Source organism: Miscanthus floridulus, chromosome 1 (assembly GCF_019320115.1).
Source record: "Miscanthus floridulus cultivar M001 chromosome 1, ASM1932011v1, whole genome shotgun sequence".
NCBI classification, from domain to species: domain Eukaryota; kingdom Viridiplantae; phylum Streptophyta; class Magnoliopsida; order Poales; family Poaceae; genus Miscanthus; species Miscanthus floridulus.
Genome location: NC_089580.1, coordinates 84,510,316 through 84,532,799, shown reverse-complemented (window position 1 = coordinate 84,532,799; position 22,484 = coordinate 84,510,316). Strand labels below are relative to the sequence as shown.

The window sequence follows — 22,484 nt, the reverse complement described above, 5'->3', positions numbered from 1 at the left end:
TACTACTATTACTCCTCCTCCCTGTACTTGCTACTCCTACTGCTGCTCTTCTTTCAGTGATGCTCCTACTACTACTCCTAAGTGGCTGCTGCTCTTACTCTACTACTACCACTCTACTGCTATACTTACTCTACTCAACTACTTTCTACTTACTACTCCTAAGTGGCTACTTCTAGCTACTAACTATTGGCTGCTGTTGCTTTTTTACCAAATCTCCTAGGACTCGCCCGGGACTTGTTGTCCTGTCTTTTGCCATCAGCTGTTGCACTTTGTTTACTAAGCAACTGTTGGTTTTTTTGCCAAATCTCCCCTCTTGTCTCCTCTCCTTTGTTTTGCCGATGATGAAATTGTCTAAGTCCATACATTATATGGAATATGAGTTAATGATCAAGAACTTGTGAGGAACTTGGCATCATTAGCAGCCACCCTACCTTCTCCTTTCTTCTCCATTATGATGTCTTGATGCTCCAAGTTCAAGATCAGATGATGATTGACATGTTTCTGAGGCCTCTACCACTGCTACTACTCTTTTTTTTATATATTGTTGTTTTATAGGACTACTTTGGTTTATAGCCCTTTTTGATTTCTTATACCTTCTCGTGTACGTAAAGCACACTTTCTTGCATCTATTAGAACAAAGCGCAAAATAATATCGCGAACACCAGACAGTGCAGCCGGATGCCCCGATCATGATGAGCACCCAGCCAATGAGGAGCAAGCACTAGAGGACCAGCTAACTCAGGAGAAGTTCAATAATGAGTTAGAAAAGGATCTTGAAGTGATGCTTACTTAGGAGCGGTGTGATGAGGAGGAAGGGGGAGCAGAAGGAAGAGCAGGAGAGGCTGCTGAAGGCAAAGAAGAAGAGGATGATGTGATGATGACTTAGAAGAGAGATATGAAAGTCCCGAGGATCCTTTCCCATGTGAAGCTAGAAGGAGGCCAACGGAGGAAGATTTGGACAAGGATTTTGACCCGAACGAGGAGGTAGGGAAAAAGCCTTAGCTTGTAAATTTTGCTAAAGCTTTGGTTGTGTTACCTCTGCTAACACTTTGACATGTCGTATATACATGTCTCTCCTGAAACTCAGAAAAGACGACGTCGACGTCCGTGACATCTCACTGGACAAGACGAAGTAGAGGAAAGGAGAGCAGAGGCAACAGCCATAGAGATGGATCATGATGCCTCTGCTCCACAAACTCAAGACACAACCACGACTACCAAGCCTAAGAGAAAACAAGGGGATAGAAAAGGAAATCTATATTTAGATAAAGCATGCTATGTGATAATAGAGGTCAGGCCAGCAGGGGAGATCCTTGAGCCAAAGGAATTAAGAGGAAAATTCTATAATGCGATCGGGGCCCTAGTAAGAGATAAATTAAACCCAGCGATCCCTAACTGGAAAGAGGTACCAGAGAACACAAAGAATGCACTATGGGATAGGCAGCTGAAGGTCAATTTTAGATTTCCGGAGGGTAAGCACGAATTGGTAAAAAATGCTATCAGGATGATGGGAGAGTCATTCCGACATTGGAGGTCGGAGCTCAACACGAAGTATATCCAAAAGGGGTTAACTCTCTTCAACGAGTTCAGCAAAATAACTCATAGTCAATGGGAGAAGCTCGTGGCTCAGAAGACTTCATCGGAGGCATTGGAGCTCAGTGCCCGTAACCCCGAGCTAGCAAAGAGGAACAAACACCACCATCATCTAGCCCCGGTGGCTACTATGCCAAGGAAGAGCAGTTTACGAAGATGGATGAAGAGACCGCAGCTGCTGGGAATATCGATGTGACGAATTTGAAGGTACGCTCAAGGAACTGGATATATGCGAGGAGTACAGAATCATTCGGCAGTAATCTTAAGTTTGATAAGCCAGAGACCCAAGAGGCGATATCAAGGATACTGAAATATGTTGAAGACAAGGAGAAGGGCTCATTCAATCCTTCTAGAGAGAGGGACAAGCTTAGCCTTGGCTTGGGAAACAAGGAGCACATGGGCCGCACCAGGGGGCTAGGGAAAAGGACGACCTGGAAGCAAGGATTCAAAGAGGACAGGCACATGTACAAGAAACATGGCCGAGACCGGGAGACTAGTCTTGAGCTCCAAGTGAAGGCTCTAGTTGCGAAGGCACTGAAGGAGCAAGGACTGTCAATGGAGCCATGAATATTAGTGACACCATCGGGAGAAGTGGCATTAGTTGGCAGCCCTCTGAAAGTTCCTAGCAGCCAAGGGTCCACTGCAGCCACAACCCCAGTCGATCGCATACGAGAACCAACTAGTTGCACCTTGGTGTTTCTCAGCGGCCGGCAGAACACTGTGATGGAGGTGGCAATGGGTGTGGCACATCCTCCCGGTGGCTTACACCGCAATAATAAGATACCTCCGGACTACACTAGGGTCGAGGTGCATACAGTGAAGCCCGAGTTCATATAGTGGAGGATAGACTATGTAACTCCCGAGGGGCTAGTGTTACTCGAAGACGTTATGGGGCAGTTCATCCTCTGGCACAAACGGGACATTATATTGACTGCTTCTTCGCCGTCTCCCCCCTCTCCCAAATTTGGAGCGAGTTGTGGAGGTCGAGGAGATATTTTCACCGTCTCATGACCTCCACATTCCTGAGATGCCATATTCTTCCCCGCCTCCTAGCGAGCATGTGCCTGATGAGATGCCACAACCTTCTCTAGCTCGTACCGAGCAAGTGCATCATGAGATACCACAGTCTTCTCAACAAGCACAGCCGATACATGAACAACGAGTGCCTCCTAAAGAAGCTGCAACACAAGAAGATGAGGACGTGCCTGAATAGGAACATCGAAAGAAGCATCCAATCACCATAAAATCAGTTTATGTTCCGATCAAAGATGTCTTGTCGGTGTCCAAATGGTATTCCCATGACCAGTTCAAGCCTGAGAACTAAGTTAAAAAAGTCCCATCATGGGGTTCTGAGGAGGCCGTCACTAGCAAACTCCACCAAATTGGAAAGCAATATCTAAATGTTGATGCCATCAAATGGTCAAAGGATTGCCCGAAAACATATAAAAGAGGCAAGTCCTTCCTACCAAACCAGGACATCTAGCGCCTACCACTTGGAATGAGAAGGTTCCATGATTGGTACTTGCGTGTTCTCCCAACGAGCATAGATATCATACAAGCATGCTTCCCCACCGGCACATTTGAAAGCCCAGCTGGGAAAATTGTCTTTGACTTCAATGACATGCAAACATGCTTTTATCTGGGAGAAATGGAGATGAATCTAATTCGCACGTGGTGCCTGTAAGTCCTTGTCCTCCCGATATGATATGAATGTAATCTTTGAATTTTGTTGCAACTAACCCACACCGTGATTTATAGAATGCAAGTGCACATTGTCAAACAAATGCCAAGTGTAAAAGCCGGGTATGTGGATCCTCAAGCTATAGCCCAAATAAATTTCAATTACCCTAAACGGTAGACACTTGATGCCAAAAAGCTAGCTGCTGCAAAGACTCTTCGAGAGAAAGAGCACATCCATACAGCGAAACTAAGGGAAGAGTCCCTTAAGGTTGCGGCATACATTGCCCTGGCTTTCAAAAATCTCCAACAACACTCTACTATATGGCTACCATACAACTTCGAGTAAGCTCAACTCTATACTTAAAGCTTTGTTCAATATATTTTATTCGATGCAAAAGAGCTTATTTAGTTCTATGATTAAATCCATGCAGCAACCACTGGATTTGTATAGCCGTCGATGTCGGGAGGAGCATGGCATTGGTCTTTGATTCATTAGATAAGGACACGGTGACATACAAAGACTTCATATCGATTCTCAAGACGTATACATATCGACAATCCTCATTAGCTTATTTGTTTGTATATATACTTGTAACGTTCACTTTTGGATACTAACAAGTTGTATTTGCTAAAATAATTCGAACTGGGCATTTAGGTTCTATGCCACTAATCATCATGGAAGGCATGATCCAGCAAGGAAGGAAAAGCTGGCTATAAAAACACTATATGCGGTAAGTGTAACTTACTTCTTTAGTACTCCATTACATGGCTATCAAAAGCATTACTTAACATTTTCATATGCAAAACACACAGTGCCCCAAGCAGAAGCCTGGGAGTGTACATTGTGGATACTATATATGTTCTATAATGAGTAACACCGGTGTCTATAGGAGACACCCCTTAAGGGTAAGTTTAAACCTCTTCACCCGTAGTATAAAAACTTCGTAAATGATATGAAATACTAAACCGAAACTTGTTCTCTTGTAGTGGAGAGAAGAGAAAGGAATGAAAAGAGACCCATACAAGGATGACCAACTCTTAGAGCTCGTCGGCGACCTTTGCAACTTCATATTGGACCAGATTGTACACGTCAGGGGCGCCTACCATGACCGAAAGTCTGAGTTAGGTACAAATCCTCAGTACCAACACCTTCGTGAGACTAAAAGGCTAGCTCTAGGACGTTGATAACAATGCGTATGGAATTTATATATTTAATGATGGATTGTATATATTCTTGTGAATTGGACTTGTAATTATAGCTTATAATTACTCTTGTGCTTATAGTTGCGGTCGCAGGGCGTTCGGCAACGCGAATGCGGTTCGGAATGTTGGTCGAGGGGCGTTCGGCAATGTGAACGCGGTTCGGAACGTTGGTCGTGGGATGTTCGGCAACGCGATTTTGAATTGTAAATTTAAATTTTTTTTTGTAGGAAAACGTACTGTAGGGGCGGTTCTAGATTGAACCACTTCTACAAATAGCTGTTTGTAGAGCCGGCTGGTACTACAGTCGTCCCTATAAATCGATTTGTAGGGGCGGCTGGTAATACGAGCCGCCCTACAAATGCATAATTTGTAGAGACTCTTGCGTAGGGGCGGCTGGGCAAACCGCCCCTACAAAGGGTTACCAGCCGCCCCTAAAAATGCTTTTTTGTAGTAGTGTGACTGCCACATCTGAGGTTCATGATGAATATTTTAGCAGAGACAAAATGTAATGCATTGCAAAAAGATGGTTGGCTCATTTCATATTTTAGACAAAATGTTCCCGTAGATTCAATTGATGAGGTGGTCAAGATTGCAAAGAGTCGAGGCTTTCAACTACTCTGTCAAGGCTATGACCGATGGGTTTTGAGAGTTGAGGCCACCTAACGTTGAAGACACACCTAGGTAGTTGGCTATGAATACAAGGGTTGGCCCGACGAAATGCTTGGTTGCATTGATTCTATGCAACGTGTCACCGAAAAGGGCAATACTCTGGGCATGTAGATGGGTAAGCATGATATTAAAGCTGTTGCATTTGAGGATCTGTGGGTTTTTCTTTTTTGTTTTACGTAGTTTTTGGAATGATATCAATGCTATTTCTCTAGAAATCTCCACTTTTAGAGCGGTTAATTTTTGGACTTCATCTCCAGTGGAGTAAATGGCCCACAAATAGGATCCACCCTTTTTAGGCAACATTTGTAAGTAGCAGTATACTTATTTTTTAATTTACTAGTGGTATATTTATGTAATTTAAATATGTATAACATACTTTTTATTTATTGAATCATGTTGTATAATAACAAATACTAGTATTTATATACGTAGGTTTGAGGGATATTTTATACTATTTTTTGTAAAATGGATAATTTAGGGTCGTTTGGAATGCAAGAATTTTGTGGAAACTAGTTAATTTTTTCTATAAAACACAAAAAACAAAAAAAAATTCTTATGTTCCAAAGTGGCATGAGATGCAAACGACACTGTATCATACTAAGCTCTATCCAGCCTGTCCCGTATCACGCACACTGAATCATTAGGCAGTTCGATTAAGGACGCATGCTGTTTTTTTTTGAACGAACAAGGACGCATGCTGTTGACATTTCAAATTTACACATCTTGCCTGCCTAGATAACAACAACAACAACAAGCAGCTACTATTTCACAAGAACCATCATCATCAGGCATAGATGAACTGGTACAACATTGCAAAGTGCAAACACCGCAACTCTTCCGATCCATTTAATTTCCATCCACCGCTCCTCCATAGTCCATCACTGTACTGTATTGCTGCCGCAATGGTGCTTCTTCAATTCGCAGCTGTTTCAGTAGTGGCCCCGCTGCACCTGCAGCAGCTCAACCAAGAGCACACGGATCGTCAGTATACGAACAAACATATCAATTTCCGAGTTCCGATTGTAAGAAATCATGTGATCCAGCGTGGCGCACCTCGAATCCGACGAGCGAGCGGCAGTAGCCGACGGTGGCGGCGGTGAGCATGGAGCTGGTGGACCCGCACTCGCTGCCCACCACCGACGCGCTGGAGCGGTCCAGCCTCACGCCCGCCCACGGCGGCGCATGCTGGTAGCCGTACCCGTACCCGCACGCGGCCGCCGCCGCCGGCACGCCGATGTGCGACGACGAGCGCTGCATCATCTTCCTGGGCGCGCCGCCCTGGCCGCGGCGCCTGCTGCTGGGCTGCCGCTCCAGCGCCGCGGCGTCGGTGCGCTGCCTTGGCGCGCTCTGGGACCGGGCCTTGGCGCGGGACGACTCGGTGTTGGCCATGTAGCTCGGGACGACGCCGTACCCGTCGCCGGCCGCGGCGGCGGCGGCGTCGTAGGGGGCCACGTACGGGCTGCTCCGCGCCGTGGCCGCGGGGTCGAACGCGAACACGTGCACGTCCTCGAAGTGGCCGCTGTAGGCGCGCGGCGGGCTGAGCTCGGCGCCGAAGAACGCCGCGGACGGCGGCGCGGGCGAGCACTGCCCGCCTCCGTGGTAGTACTCAGCGAGGCACCGCTCCCTGAACTCGGTGGCCGCCGCCGAGCAGCTGCTCCGCCCGGGTAGTGCCGGCTCGCCGACGTCCATCTCCACGATCTTCACGTGCTCCTCCCCCGACGACCGGTCCATCACCTCCTGCATGCGCGGATACATACGACATGGCGTGCTGTCAGCTGTCACCACTCACCAGTTCCTCACCAGGCGGGCAAAATGCAGAGTCGGTCATGCAAGTGTGTGGGGGGGACATACGTAGGAGCTGCGGCGCCTTGGAGCGTGATGCTGCGGTGACCGGCGTGCCTGGTAGGCCGGCGTGGCGTGGTCCGCGTCCAGCATGCGCGCGCGCTGGGCGCGGAGGCGGGACTGCGCGTCGACGAGGGCCTGCATGCGGCGGAGCGTGGCGGTGGCCTGCCTCCGCACCAGCTGGCCCCTGACCAGCGCCTGCAGCTTCACCAGCCCGCGCAGCGCGCACAGCGCCTTCCGAGCCTGCATTTCAGGTGCGTTCGCGTGGTCAGATCATGGATCACTCACCATGGGGCACTCGTGATCGTCACAAATTTGGTTGGTTCCATGTATTCTCACCAGATAGCCTCTGAATGTGGCCTGGATCCTGGCGGCGGCGGCGTCCTCGACGGGGCAGCAGCTCATGGACAGATGGCTCTCCTCCGCAGCCGTCGTCAGACGCGCCACCGCGGCCGCCGCTTCGGCGGCAGCCGCCGCCACGGCCTGCTCGCTCTGGTCGATCTCGCGCGCCGACGGCTCCAGCGACGACGACAGCGGGGACGGCGCCGCATTATTGACCTTCCCCTGCTGCCCCGACGCCGGCGCGGGCCGCCTGAAGCTCCAGCGCTTCTTCTCCCGGGGGCTGCTCGCCGCGGCCGGCAGCGGCGTGGCGTCGCCTTGCTGCTGCGGATACTGCCGTAGCGCCTTGTCCTTCTCCTTCCTCCCCGCCAAGATGCTCCTGAGCCACCGCCCCGCCTTCCCCATTGCCAGCCAACCTTGCTGCTTCCAGATCACCAAATGGCAATGCGGACACGGTGTAGCTAGCTAGTAGGACGAACGCAGCTCCACCAGCTCACATGAGACAACACGGGCACGACAGAGCTACTAGTATATACTACCGCCGCCTCACTCGACGATAAGGGAAGGGAAGGAAGGAGCAGCGACGTTGCGTCGGTCGGATGACCAGGCAGAGGCAGCAAACACACAGAGGATGGATGGTACAGGTACAGCGGTTGAGTGGTCAACCGAGGCGAGGGCTTATGAATGGTGCGCCATGTGCTCCGGCCGGCGGGACGGGACGGGAACGTGGAGGGGATCCCAACAAGGCAACAAGGCTGGCTGGCTGGCTGGCTGCCTCTGCCTCTGCCTGTGCCTGTCAGGGGAGGGGAGGCCGGAGGGTGATGAATGAGACGGGTCCGGGGGCTGCTATTAAAGTCGGCTGATAAGCTGTTTGAAACTATTTTATTGTGAAAAAAAAATACTGTAGATTCTAGCTAATAAGTCGGCTGATAAGTCAAGCGAACACCGAGCCCCACTGGCAGCTGCCAGCTGGGTCCATGCTATTAGTCACGGCTCGTGCCCATGTTTTTACCGACACCCAAGATCAGTCATCGACGCCCAACTCCTATGGTAGCCCTGGCGGTGTCAAGCGCTCACCTCTTTCCCTGCCACCAGCTCCCTCGTCCACGCCCAAGGTATAGACCTCTTCCTTGAACATTCCAATTTTACAGTTACTTGTATGGATGGATTTACTTGTATGATTGTGTTGTATATATACTTCAATTTTACACAGGAAAGGATATCTTACACCATACAAGGAACAACGGCACCATGTTTCTCAATGGCAACATGGTCGTAATCCAGCGGGATTGAAGGAAGTGTTGAATTATGCACATTCGAGTTTGAGGAATGTGATTGAACGATCGTTTGTAGTCCTAAAGATGAAATGGCTTATTCACTCAAACATGCCTTAATTTTCGGTTAACAAGCAATCAAAAATTGTGGCTCTGTTCGTTTAGCTAAAATTTGGCTTATGCTGATTTGTTGTGAGAGAAAAATATTGTTCGTTCGCTGAAAAGTACTGCTGAAATAGTTGCTTGTATGACCCTTCACAATTTCATTAGAGACAATAACATAAATGATGTTGATTTTCAGTCAAATATACAAGATGATAGTATGCATGGAACTGAATCTAGCACAGGTGAATGAGTTATTAAGGGGATGACATGGATATGGGTGCTTTGCTTTATGCTATAACCACAACTATGGTTGGGTGATTGGTTGCATACATCTTGATTTCAATGTATTTTAGAGAATGAGAATGCGTCACCTATTCATTTTAGTTTCCTATAGGTTAGTTATTAATGTAACAAACTTTCTATTAAACAAATTGAAAAATTAGTACCAGCATTGCTTTTAGCTTGTATTCAGTCAATAAATGAGCTATCATATCAGCCTCAAATATGCACATGTCATTTTACACTTAGGACAGACAACCTATGGAAAAAAAACAAGGACTGTTAAATGCCTAGATTCTTTGGACTGCAAATTATCCAGACCGTGACTTATGACAAAATCCTGATCAGATTAGAATCGGTTCTCAGTCAAGCATATCCAAGCAGGGCCCTAGTGGTCACGGTACGTGATTATGCACTCCGTGACACTTTAGTATTCTGATCTAAATGGATTTTTACGCTTGAAAAATAATCTTTTTTTGCTACTAGCCATTAGAGCATCTCCAATAATTCACAAAAATTAATGGGTAAATCAATTAGTTTTCCAAGTGGCGAAAAAATTGGGAGCATGTTTGTTTGGTTTCTCCAACAATTTTCAAAATCCATCTTCCAAAATGTACAAGGCAATTTTGCATCAGGATCCTAGGCTATTTGAAAATCACTCTAACCACTTTTATACTTTATTTCTCTCTTATACATTTGCATTAGGAATCATGTCCTACTCCTTACTATTTCTCGTGTCCTTCCACCTCCATATTGGCCAATGGATACATGCGCACATATTCCCATGCGATTAGGTCGATTTTCCCAAGCACAGAAAGATCGAGAGTTGAGATAGTGAGTTGTTAGAGAGCAGTTTTATCAATCTTGCTAAAAATAAATAAAGATTAGAAGTGGGTTTTGGAAACTCCATTACCTCTGGGATCCAGGACTCTTCCCCAGATGGTTAATCCATTGGGATCCCATTTTAGTTCTTAGTTCTTCACAGAGAGTTTTCAATCTATCCCTGGGTTTTTGCTCCCATGCTTCCAAAGTACGGAGTATGGAGATGCTCTTAGTGGAAAATAGAGTTGTAGTACAAGAAGATCGAGTTGGGTTTTGTAACTCATGTTAATTACATGTATCCTTATGAATCGGATTATTGCAGAGAGGCCAGTACTTTGTTCTTATATTATTATTACAACAATCATCTAAAATATTCCCGTGCCCATGTCGCCAAAAAGATATTTGTATACCCATGTCCTAGAAAATTGTGTGTGGTTGTGGGACCTTTATTTTTCATCAAGCAGGGGGCCGTGATCTTGTATGGATTCGTTGGGTGGGTTTGCCATGTGATTTGTTAACCTAATAACGCTTTAGATGTGATGGTCCTGCGATGTGGTCTTTTTGGTTTTGTGTTCCGTATTATCATCTGAATTAAAACCATACCTTTTACGTGATGATTGTGGTAATGATCATCGATCACTAGATGATATTTGGCTGTACTTGCACTTGCAGAGAAGAATTGGCCACATGAAGTACTCCCTCCATCTACAAAAGAATGCAATTACCGCTTTTCAATAAGTCAAATAGTTTAAAGTTTAACTAAATTTATATAAAAAAATACTAATATTTATAATACACAATAAGTATCTTTAGATTATTTATAGAATATATTTTTATAATAAATTCAATTGGAGACACAAATGTTAATACTATTTACTATAAACTTAATCAAACTTGAGTCAGTTTGACTGGCACGTATCCCATGATTTGCATTTTTTTACGGACGGAGGGAGTATATATACGTGAGTCCGGCCGGGAACTTTAATTGTGTTGCATTGTACGTATACATATGCATGCAGGCGCGCCGCTGTATGTAATGCAACTGCGCATATCTACACTACTCCTTACAGCCACGTTTATGCAATGACAGTTGACAGGGTCTCGTCTCTTGTCTCATGTTCTTTTTTTCATCAACAGCAGCGAGTATACGCTTCTGTTGTCACTTGCCCATAGTTTTTACCTGTCTGCTGCAGACTTGACCCTTGAGATTTCTATATATCCCTTATGAATTATTGAATCCCTCCCTCCTATGTAAATGTGAATAATTGGGTATACACACTGTGCTGTATGTGTGTGTGCATGTGTTTTGTTTGGATTGGATGCATGGTTTTTTGTTTAGAGCGAGCACCGAGCAGTGATGAGCTAGCTAGGTGCGCGTTAGGTGGTTGGCAGTCACATGCATGCAGCATTTGCCCCACCCAAATTGTTGTATTATTCCTGACGTGACGCGACCCCCGTGTTGGCCTCGTGGAGACAAGGCACTCTGTGCACGTACTACCCTCCACCCCCGGCCCGGATCAACGACGGACCATAATAAAGAGCTAGCAAAAATATCAAAAATAAAACCACATACTACGTACGTACCAAGATGCATACTCCTATTCCATGCTCTTCACGCCGATTCCAACCATGTCATAATGATCATTAATGCAAATCACCTACTATTGTACAATACGGAGAACTATTATGTTTGTTCTCGATCATTGGACTCGGACAGCTTCTCTAAGGCTGTGTTTAGTTCACGAATTTTGAAAATTTAGCTATAATAACATTTTCGTTTTTATTTGATAATTATTGTTCAATCATGGACTAATTAGGCTCAAAACGTTCGTCTCGCAATTTTCAACCAAACAGTGCAATTAGTTTTTTTTTCGTCTACACTTAATGCTCCATGTACGTATCGCAAGATTCGATGTGATGGCTACTGTAGCACGGAAAATTTTTGGGAACTAAACAAGCACTAACTTGAGTTATGGAAGGAGATTTTCTATTTGGTGAGGGAATTTACCGCCGGCGGGTTCGTTCAGAGGGGCTGCCCCAATGACACTGCCGACGGCCGGGTTCATTCTCAGAGTTGATGCAAGAGAGAGGACAGATGAGTTAGTGGTGCATGGGTCCATGTAATTAAAAAGTATTTTCATAATTTATGAAGAGCCTTAGTTATTGTATGAATAGTGACCACAACGGTTGGGTACGAAACAGAATAATCGTTTGGGAAAAAAACGAGAAGGATTAACTTAGCAAGAAACTCTTCTTTGGCCTGTGTGCACCATGACAAATACGACACCTAAAAAATGGAGGAAGTGTCTGGAAAAATTAAAATGTCTTATAGTTTAGAACGATGGAGTACTATTAAGCAGCCAACGCAAGAAGGTAAAACCAAATAATTAAGGAAATGAAGAACAAAGATGGGTAGAGAACAAAGACGCGCGCGGCGCGGCTGACAGGCCACCCGCCACCGTACCACACGGCATATATATGCATAATAATATATGCATTGCTCGTTTTCCTGCTGTTGTTCATGCATGCCCCTTGTTCCAGACCGGCTGCACGCATGTGCTGCTCATGTGCTCGCAGGAATAAAAGGACGTGCCCTAGCTCTATAGACTGCGCGGTAGCTGCTGTCGTCTGCTTGCAACCTTTTGCGGCGTTCGTCGTTGATGGGTGTCATTAACCGATGCCAGTAGATCAGGAGGTTATATATTCCTATTAACGTCTCACGAAGAACGAGGTGGGGAGATGGAGCTGTTGGCTAGGCTAGATGACTGGCTGGCTTGTCATGGTCTTGTCCGGCCCTAGCTTCCTCGTGTATGGTTGGTTGGATGGCTGGCTGGGTAGACGGGGAGCGCAAGAATGGGGATGGGTTCAGCTTGAGCACTTTAGCTTCATCCTTCAGCAGCAGGTTTGAACAGTTTTTTTTTTCTTTTCTTTTCTACACGGGTCGCCGGCCGCGGCACGTACGTATCTACGGCCATGCCATCAGGTCGTATCAAGATTCGATCAAGGGGCCTGCACAGCCTGCAGAGAATAATCAGTCTGTTTTGCTTGTTGATTTCAGTCAGGGCTTATCAGCCAGTTAATAGTATTTTTCTCTCACAATAAACTAGCACCAGTCAGATTTATGAGCTTGACCTTCTGAAGCTGCTGTAGAGGGACGTCGAGACCCGCCAGCGGATCCTTGACCTTCTGGGCGAGGTTGAGAAGGAAAGGGATCTGAAGCTGGGGGTCGAGAAGAAACTCGCGACCAGGCCTGCCAAGAGCACGATGATGCGCAGCAGAAGGTCGGCTCCCTCTAGGCCGAGCTCGAAAGCTCGATGACCCAGAAGCTGGAGGCCGAGAGCATTTCTGTCGGGCTAGCTGTGGACCTCACCGAGGTGAGGAGGAATCTTCAGGCGGAGAGTGACAAGCTCGGTATTGAAAGGATCAAGATGCTCAAGAGGAGGGGTGAATTGAGCCAATTCTAAATTTCTTTGCAATAATTAAGTCATACAGTTAGCCCAATTAACCCCTTGTGCCTAGAAAGTGTTTCTATTGATCTACTGCACAAAAGTTTAGCAACCTATGTTTCAATCCTACTCTAGCATGTTAATTCTATGAATGTAAATGACAAGAATTGAATTGCTCAAAGTAAATGCTCAAAGTAAAGAGAGAAGGAGGAACGCGGCGATATTTTACCGAGGTATCAGAGAATCGTCACTCCACACTAGTCCTCGTTGGAGCACCCGCGCAAGGGCGTAGCTCCCCCTTGATCCGTGCAAGGATCAAGTGCTCTCTACGGTTTGATTCTTTAACACTCCGTCACGGTGAATCACCCACAACCGCTCATAACTTGAGTTGGGTTATCCACAAGCTCTGCCGGATGATCACTGAGCTCCCAATCACCACCAAGCCATCTAGGTGATGGCGATCACCAAGAGTAACAAGAACGAACTCTCACTTGACCATGACAAGCCTAATGAGAAGGGTGGATGCACACTTTGCTACTCTTGCTTTCACTAATGAGGGCTCTCTTTGGGTTTATCAAATCTTAATCACCTTACTAGGACCTTGCTCTTTTTGGCACTCTCAAAGGTGTTTCTCAGCTGTTGGGATGAGCAAAAGTACCCCCTCACACGAATGGAGGAAGTATTTATAACCTTGGTTGAAAAACAAACCGTTATGTGCCTCTACAGGGTGACCGAATGCTTCGGTCAGTTCTCCTCGAACTCCAGTGTTTAAGTTGTGATCGGACGCTGGACAGCGTCCGATCAGCACTGACTTGACGCGTCCGGTCATGATTTTTTTTCTATCTGGAACCTTACTGGAGTCGACCAGACGCTGGCACCCAGCGTTCGGTCACTCACCTCTCAGCGTCCGGTCGCGTCCAGACGATTTGACCTTGATCAAATGAACTGATCGGACTCTACGCCAGCGTCCGGTCAGCATTTGACCCTCCATTCACTTCCAACTCTCGATCATACGTGAATGAAGTTTGCTCCAATAGATCTAATGGCTTTTTAGGAGCTACCTAGTGCTAGATTTAGCAAGTGTGCACCACACCTAACTCACTAGACTCACCTAGGTCAAGCTACCCGTCCATGCCCCTCTTAATAGTACGACCAAAGGAAAAACAAAGTCCTAAACTACTCTAAGTGTCTCCTCAACACCAAACGACACTTAGAACTAGTCCATCCTTAACCTTGTCGTCCATCCTTTGAAAACCGAAACGATTTCCATCGTAGGGACATGACCACCATGATAGCCCAATTGATCTCCATTATCGTAACCTAACTTAATTGCCTCTACAAAACACACGTTAGTCACAGTAATCATGGATTATCATTAATCACCGAAACCCAACTAGGGGCCTAGATGCTTTCAATCTCTCCTTTTTTGATGATTGATGATAATACCACCTCGAGTATGTGAAAGAGATGATGTTTTTTAACATGCTTGGTTCATATAAGCTTTTAACAATAAGAACAAAAGTGTTAGGCAAGCTTATATGACCTAAGCCAACATGATGTACTCAAAAGATATGAAATAAGCAAGAGTACAAGTGATAAAGCTCATTTGCATCGGAGTAAAATGCGGAAGCAAAGCAAATGAGCATAACACAAGTGATATGACATATAAATAATTCAAAGTAGAGAGCACACATGTCACATATCACATAAATATCATGATCACATTAATATCACGATTACGATCACACTTAAGTAGTTCAATGCATAATAGTAAACATGAATACATAATGTATCACACATAAAACTTCAAATGTAATAGATAAGCTATAAGCTAATAGATAGACTAACATACTCAATCCCTCTCCCCCTTTGGCGTAAAATACCAAAACCTAAGGGTAGGTCGGCGGGGCTGCAGCGGATGAGTCAGGCGCTGAGGTGCGAGGAGCGAGCTAGAACTGTGTGCCATCATCATCTGATCCTGAGCTCTGAGTAGTCTGACCCTCTATAGCTAGAAGTGGTGCTGAAGCGGTCTAGGTCGGATGAGGGACAGGTGCGGCCTAAGACTCTACAGGTATGACTGTAGCAGAAGGCTCTGATGATGCAACTGAAGAAGGGAGCATCTCTGTAGTCTCGGTAATAGGTGCAACTGTGGAAGGACCTAGGACATGTATCTCTGGCGGTGTAGGTCGCCCTGTCAACTCACTGAATGAAGCACCAAGGCTCCTAGAAACTGGGGTGAGCACTAACGAACTCTGAGGCGGAGTAAAGCCCATATGAAGAGGAGTGAACTGTGGGGCTGGCACTGGCGAAGCAAACCACTAGGACACCTGATCTATAGGTGAAGGAAACTGTGGTGCTGGCTGTCCCTGACTCTGAAGCCCACTTAAAAGGTCCTAATATGGCTAGAGGGGGGTGAATAGCCTATTTAAAAATCTACAAATCAACTAGAGCAATTTGATTAGTATGACAAATAGCGAAATGCAAACTTGCTCTAGCTCTACAAGGGTTGCAAGCCACCTATCCAACAATTCTAGTTGCAATGATTACTAGGCACACAACTTGTAATGTTGCTACTCACTAAGAGCTCTTAATCTTGCTACTCTAAAGAGCTCCACTAGAGGAACTTAAAATAACAAAGCAAGCTCTCAATTCTAATTACACTAAAGAGCTCGCCACAACTAGTTTGCAAGAATATAAATGAGTGAGTAGGGTGATTGCACCACCGTGTAAAGGAGTGAACCAATTCTAAGATGAATACTAAATCAATCACCAGGAGAATACCAAAGGGCAAGAGAACCAATTTTTCTCCCGAGGTTCATGTGCTTGCCGGCACGCTAGTCCCCGTTGTGTCGACCAACACTTGGTAGTTCGGCGGCTAAGAGGTGTTGCACGAACCTCATCCACACAATTGGACACCGCAAGAACCAATCCACAAGTGAGGTAACTCAATGACACGAGCAATCCACTAGAGTTACCTTTTGGCTCTCCGTCGGGGAAGGCACAAGACCCCTCACAATCACTATGATCGGAGCCAGAGACAATCACCAACCTCCACTCAACGATCCTCTGAAAGGTCCTAATATGGCTAGAGGGGGGTGAATAGCCTATTAAAATGTGCAAACCAACTAGAGCAATTTGATTAGTATGACAAATAGCGAAATGCAAACTTGCTCTAGCTCTACAAGGGTTGCAAGCCACATATCTAATAATTCTAGTTGCTATGATCACTAGACACACAATTTACTTTGTTACTACTCACTAAGAGCTCTCACACTTGCTACACTAAAGAGCTCCACTAGATGAACTTAAAACAACAAAGCAAGCTCTCAAATCTAATTACACTAAAGAGCTTGCTATAACTAGTTTACAAGAATATAAATGAGTGAGTAGAGTGATTATACTACCGTGTAGAGGAGTGAACCAACCACAAGATGAATACTAAATCAATCACCAGGAGAATACCAAAGGGCAAAAGACAACCAATTTTTCTCCTGAGGTTCATGTGCTTGCCGACACGCTAGTCCCCGTTGTGTCGACCAACACTTGGTGGTTCGGTGGCTAAGAGGTGTTGCACGAACCTCATCCACACAATTGAACATCACAAGAACCTACCCACAAGTGAGGTAACTCAATGACACGAGCAATCCACTAGAGTTACCTTTTGGCGCTCCACCGGGGACGGCACAAGACCCCTTACAGTCACCATGACCGGAGCCGGAGACAATCACCAACCTCTACTCAACGATCCTCGCTGCTCCAAGCCATCTAGGTGGCGGCAACCACCAAGAGAAACAAGGGAATCCCACAGTGAAACATGAAAGCCAAGTGCCACTAGATGCAATCACTCAAGCAATGCACTTGGATTCTCTTCCAATCTCACAATAATGATGAAACAATGATGGAGATGAGTGGGAGGGTGAAAGGTCCTAATGGCTAGAGGGGGGTGAATAGCCTAATAAAAATTTCTACAACAACACTTAACAAAATGGTTAGACAATTATGAGGCGAAGCAAGTATTGCGCTAGCCTACTCAAAATGCAAGCCACATACCACAATTCTAGTTTAGATAGTGTCTATTTACACAATAACTATGACACTACCTTATGTTAGTGTGCTCTCAAAGGCTAACTAAAGAGCCACACCAAGCAAGCAAGCAAGCTCTCACAACTAGCTACACTAAAGAGCTTATCAACTAGTTTGCGGTAAAGTAAAGAGAGTGATCAAGAAGGTTATACCGCCATGTAGATGAAGAAACCAATCAATCACAAGGATGAATAACAATGAAGACCAATCACCTCAGAATAAATGATGAACACAATAATTTTTTACCGAGGTTCACTTGCTTGCCGGCAAGCTACTCCTCGTTGTGGTGATTCACTCACTTGGAGGTTCACGCGCTAATTGGCTTCACACGCCAAACCCTTAATAGGGTGCCGCACAACCAACACAAGATGAGGATCACACAAGCCACGAGCAATCCACTAGAGTACCTTTTGGCTCTCCACCGGGGAAAGATCAAGAACCCCTCATAATCACCACGATTGGAGCTGGAGACAATCACCACCCTCCGCTCAATGATCCTTGCTGCTCTAAGCCATCTAGGTGGCGGCAACCACCAAGAGTAACAAGCGAAACCCACAGCGAAACACAAACACCAAGTGCCTCTAGATGCAAACACTCAAGCAATGCACTTGGATTCACTCCCAATCTCACAAAGATGATGAATCAATGATGGAGATGAGTGGGAGGGCTTTTGCTAAGCTCACAAGGTTGCTATGTCAATGAAAATGGCCAAGAGGTGAGCTTCAACCGGCCATGGGGCTTAAATAGAAGCCCCCACAAAATAGAGCCGTTGTACCCCTTCACTGGGTACAGCGCGGGGTGACTAGATGCTCCGGTCCAATCGACCGGACGCTGCCCCTCAGCGTCCAGTCACGTGATTCACGCCATGTGTCCCCTGCTTCAAAGACTATTTGTCAGATTTCAACGGTCATTAGTTGACCAGACGCGTCAGTTAGAAAGTGACCGGACGCTAGACCTCAGCGTTCGGTCATTTCCAGTAAGGTTACAAACACAAATTTTCATGCCCGATCGGACTCACCCAGCGTCCGATCATTCAACATCTCCTCTGTGTGCCTCACGTTAGCGTACGTCAGCACTGACCAGACGCACCCTGCCAGCGTCCGGTCGTAGAGTGATCCAGCGTCTAGTCGTTTGACCGACGCCAGCGTCTTCGCTAATACATCTGACCAGACACGCCGGTCCAACCATGGCTAGCGTCCAGTCACTCCCAGTGACCTCCGTCTTTTCTGTCTAGGGCGCCAGTGGCACCGTCGGACTATCCGCACTCTACGGGCGGACACTCCGCTGGTGGAGTTTCTTACCCTTGCTCCCAAACTTCACCACCCTTGATCAAATGTGCCAATCACCAAGTGTATCACCTTGTGCACATGTGTTAGTATATTTTCACAAACATTTTCAAGGGTGTTAGCACTCCACTAGATCCTAAATGCATATGCAATGAGTTAGAGCATCTAGTGGCACTTTGATAACCGCATTCCGATATGAGTTTCACCCCTCTTAATAGTATGGCTATCAATCCTAAATGTGATCACACTCTCTAAGTGTCTTGATCATCAAAACAAAATAGCTCCTATAGTTTATACCTTTGCCTTGAGCTTTTTGTTTTTCTCTTTCTTCTTTCCAAGTCCAAGCACTTGATCATCATCATGGCATCATCATCATGTTATGATCTTCATTTGCTTCACCACTTGGAGTGTGCTACCTATCTCATGATCACTTGATAAACTAGGTTAGCACTTAGGGTTTCATCAATTCACCAAAACCAAACTAGAGCTTTCAGAGGGCTTTGGCTATTCTCACAAGGTTGCTATGTCAATGCAAATGGCCAAGAGAGTGAGCTTGAGCCGGCCATGGGGCTTAAATAGAAGCCCCCACGAAATAGAGCCACTGTACCCCTTCTAATGGAGACAGGGATCTCGATCTTCCATCAAGTGTTGGTAACTATCGTTGTGGCGAAGAATGACACACCGATCTAGCTTCAGATCGAAAGATCAAACCCTATAATCTTAGCACCACAGCTCCTCTGGTTATCAACCAAGTCATGGACCTCGCCAAGAACACAACGAAGAACACAAGCAAGAACAAGAAAGAACGCAACCAAATTGCAGATGAATGATTATCTCATGAAGTTGGGGTCTCACAAACCGATGAACGGCGAAACTGTTCTTGATAGATTAATCTAAGCAAAACCCAAAACCTAAAGATGGCGGCGGCATATGATTATAAAGGTCTTAGGGTTGTCGCCTACCCTAGATGCGCCCCCTAATGGGCCCAAACACGATACATGGTCCAACGGACCAAAAGAAGGTGTCGCAGCACCCTGGCAGTTTCTAGATGCTAACTTGTTTTGACGATTCCTATTGATTCCGAATAGGTTTTGATGTTAAACCACTTAGATTGGCTTCCTTATCAAATTAGCTTTCCATCCATATGCGGATTATTGAAAACGGAGTCCGGATGCATTCTGGGTGACCAATTTAAAGCAGACTGGTCCTAAAGGCCGAGGCAGACTCGAATTCTTGTTGGACTGGGCCTCCGGCTTGTGTTGGACGTCCTTGCTGGTCATCATCACCTCCACCGCTCCCTCTAAGTCCTTCATGACTCTCTCCATTATTCCTAAGCAAGATAACATCATTAGGTAATAGTCTATTATCAAAAGTATGAAAAGTATCGCTTAAGAACGAGCTCACCTCTAAATTGAGTTGTCGCTTTCGAGCCCGGGTCATTGCACCTTGCATGACGGTTGGAGGATCAGTGGGTACCTCTAAAGAAGTGAGATCCTCATCATCCTCCCCCTCTTGAATTGGAGTCATCCTCGACTCAAGCTCATCTTCTTCTCCCAAATAAGGTTTCAAATCTGCAATGTTAAAGGTGGGACTAACCCCAAACTCGGGTGGCAATTCAAGTTTGTAGACATTATTATTTATTTTCTCAATGATTTTATAAGGACCAGCTGCTCTTGGCATTAATTTAGACTTACGCAGCTCAGGAAATCTATCTTTTCTTAAATGTAACCAAACCAAATCATCCGGTTCAAGTTTAATCTCTTTTCTACCTTTACTACTAGCAATTCTATACTTTTCATTCATTCTTTCAATATTTGCTTTAGTTGTTTTGTGCAACTTATGAAAAAAATCAGCACGCTCTCTAGCATCACTATGTATTCTCTTAGTGGTAGGTAAAAGCAAAAGATCAATAGGAGCACGGGGGTTAAAACCATACACTACCTAAAAAGGACTTACCTTAGTGGTGGAATGTTCCGCCCTGTTATATGCAAACTCCACATGCGGCAAACACTCTTCCCACATCTTCAAATTGCGCTTCAAAATGGCTCTCAACATGGTGGACAATGTTCGATTCACGACCTTAGTTTGCCCATCAGTTTGGGGATGACATGTTGTAGAAAACAGCAGCTTGGACCCCAATTTATTCCACAACGTGCGCCAAAAATGACTCAAGAATTTTGCATCGTGATCTAAAACAATAGTAGAAGGCATACCATGCAAGCGAACGATTTCTTGACAGAAAAGGTTAGCAATATGAACAACATCGTCGCTCTTATGATAAGGAATAAAATGTGCCATCTTAGAAAAATGATCAACCACCACAAAAATACTATCCCTCCCCCTCTTAGTCCTTGGCAATCCTAACACAAAATCCATAGTTATATCTACCCAAGGAGACTATGGGACGAATGCAAAACACTCAAACTAGGGAAGAAATGTGAACCTGACGGTATACCTTAGCTCTGATTACCACTTAATGGAGATGGGGATCCTGATCTTCCGTTAGGTGTTGGTAACTATCGTTGGGGTGGAGAATGACACACCGATCCAGCTTTAGATTGAAAGATCGAACCCTGCAATCTTAGCACCACAGCTCCTCTAGTTATCAACCAAGTCACGGACCAGGTTGACCTCACCAAGAAGGCTAATCCCTACCTACGCAATGAAGAACACAAGCAAGAATAAGAAAGAACGCAACCAAATTGCAGATGAATGATTATCTCACGAAGTTGGGGTCTTACAAACCGATGAACGGCGAAACTGTTCTTGACAGATTAATCTAAGTAAAACCCAAAACCTAAAGACGGCAGCGGCGTATGATTATAAAGGTCTTAGGGTCATCGCCTACCCTAGACATGCCCCCAAATGGGCCCAAACACGATACACGGTCCAATGGACCAAAAGAAGGTGTCCCTGATAGTTTCTGGACGCTGACTTGTTTCAACGATTCCCGTTGATTCCGAAGAGGTTTTGACGTGAAACCACTTGTATTGGCTTCCTTATCAAATTACCTTTCCATCCATATGTGGATTATCAAAAACGGAGTCCAGATGCGTCCTGGGTGACCAGTTTAATGCAGACTGGTCCTGGAGGCCGAGACAGACTCGAATTCTTGTTGGACTGGGCCTCCGGCTTGTGTTGGACGTCCTTGCTGGTCATCATCACCTCCACCACTCCCTCTAAGTACTTCATGACCCTCTCCAATGTTCCTAAGCAAGATAACATCATTAGGTAGTAGTCTCTTCTCAAAAGTATGAAAAGTATCGTTTAAGAACGAGCTCACCTCTAAATTGAGTTGTCGCTTTCGAGTCCGGGTCATTGAACCTTGCATGACGGTTGGAGGATCAGCGGGTACCTCTGAAGAAGTGATGTCCGCATCACCTTCACTAGGCACAACTCAGGGAGACCAAATGCTCCGATCAGTTCAACCGAACGTAGGACCCCAGCATCCGGTCGTTCGATGCTTGCCATGTGTCATCGGCTTCAAACGCTGATCGCCCGATCTCAACGGTCAAGTGATGACCGGACGTAGGACCCCAGCGTCCGGTCGTTTCTAGTAAGGTTCCTAACACGAAATTTCACGACCGAATACATCTGATCATGCTCGACCGGACTCACCCGGTGTCTAGTCACTCCACGTTTCCTCTGTGCGCCTCACGTCAGCGTACGTTAGCACTGATCGAGCGCACCCTGCCAACGTCCGGTCACTTTTAGCGTCAGCGTCTGGTCGAAGACCAAAACTGTGCACTCACTACTACCACTGTCCGGACATAGGACCCCAGCGTCCGGTCACCACATGACCAGTGTCCGGTCCACTCTGTGAGACCCTATCTTTTCTGTATAGGGTGCTGGTGACACCGTTG

At 45.9% G+C, this 22,484-nt stretch overlaps 1 protein-coding gene across 1 annotated transcript; it reads right to left on the bottom strand.

Annotated features, from left to right (window-relative positions):
- Positions 1-5,777: 5,777 nt before the first annotated feature.
- Positions 5,778-7,983, bottom strand: LOC136488806 (protein IQ-DOMAIN 19-like). The gene is made up of 4 exons (XM_066485619.1): positions 7,327-7,983; positions 6,997-7,230; positions 6,199-6,882; positions 5,778-6,095 (listed from the first exon to the last, which is right to left on the bottom strand). The coding sequence occupies exons 1-4, from the start codon at positions 7,729-7,731 to the stop codon at positions 6,075-6,077; spliced, it is 1,344 nt and encodes a 447-aa protein (XP_066341716.1). The 5' UTR covers positions 7,732-7,983; the 3' UTR covers positions 5,778-6,074.
- Between the last annotated feature and the right edge of the window lie 14,501 nt (positions 7,984-22,484).

Excerpts from the sequence above, each read along its gene's own strand:
- LOC136488806 (XM_066485619.1), bottom strand. The coding sequence starts at position 7,731 with ATGGGGAAGGCGGGGCGGTGGCTCAGGAGCATCTTGGCGGGGAGGAAG. Across the intron at positions 6,883-6,996 it reads CAAGGCGCCGCAGCTCCTAC|GAGGTGATGGACCGGTCGTC; the intron begins GTATGTCCCCCC and ends CCGCGCATGCAG. Across the intron at positions 6,096-6,198 it reads GCTCGCTCGTCGGATTCGAG|GTGCAGCGGGGCCACTACTG; the intron begins GTGCGCCACGCT and ends GAGCTGCTGCAG.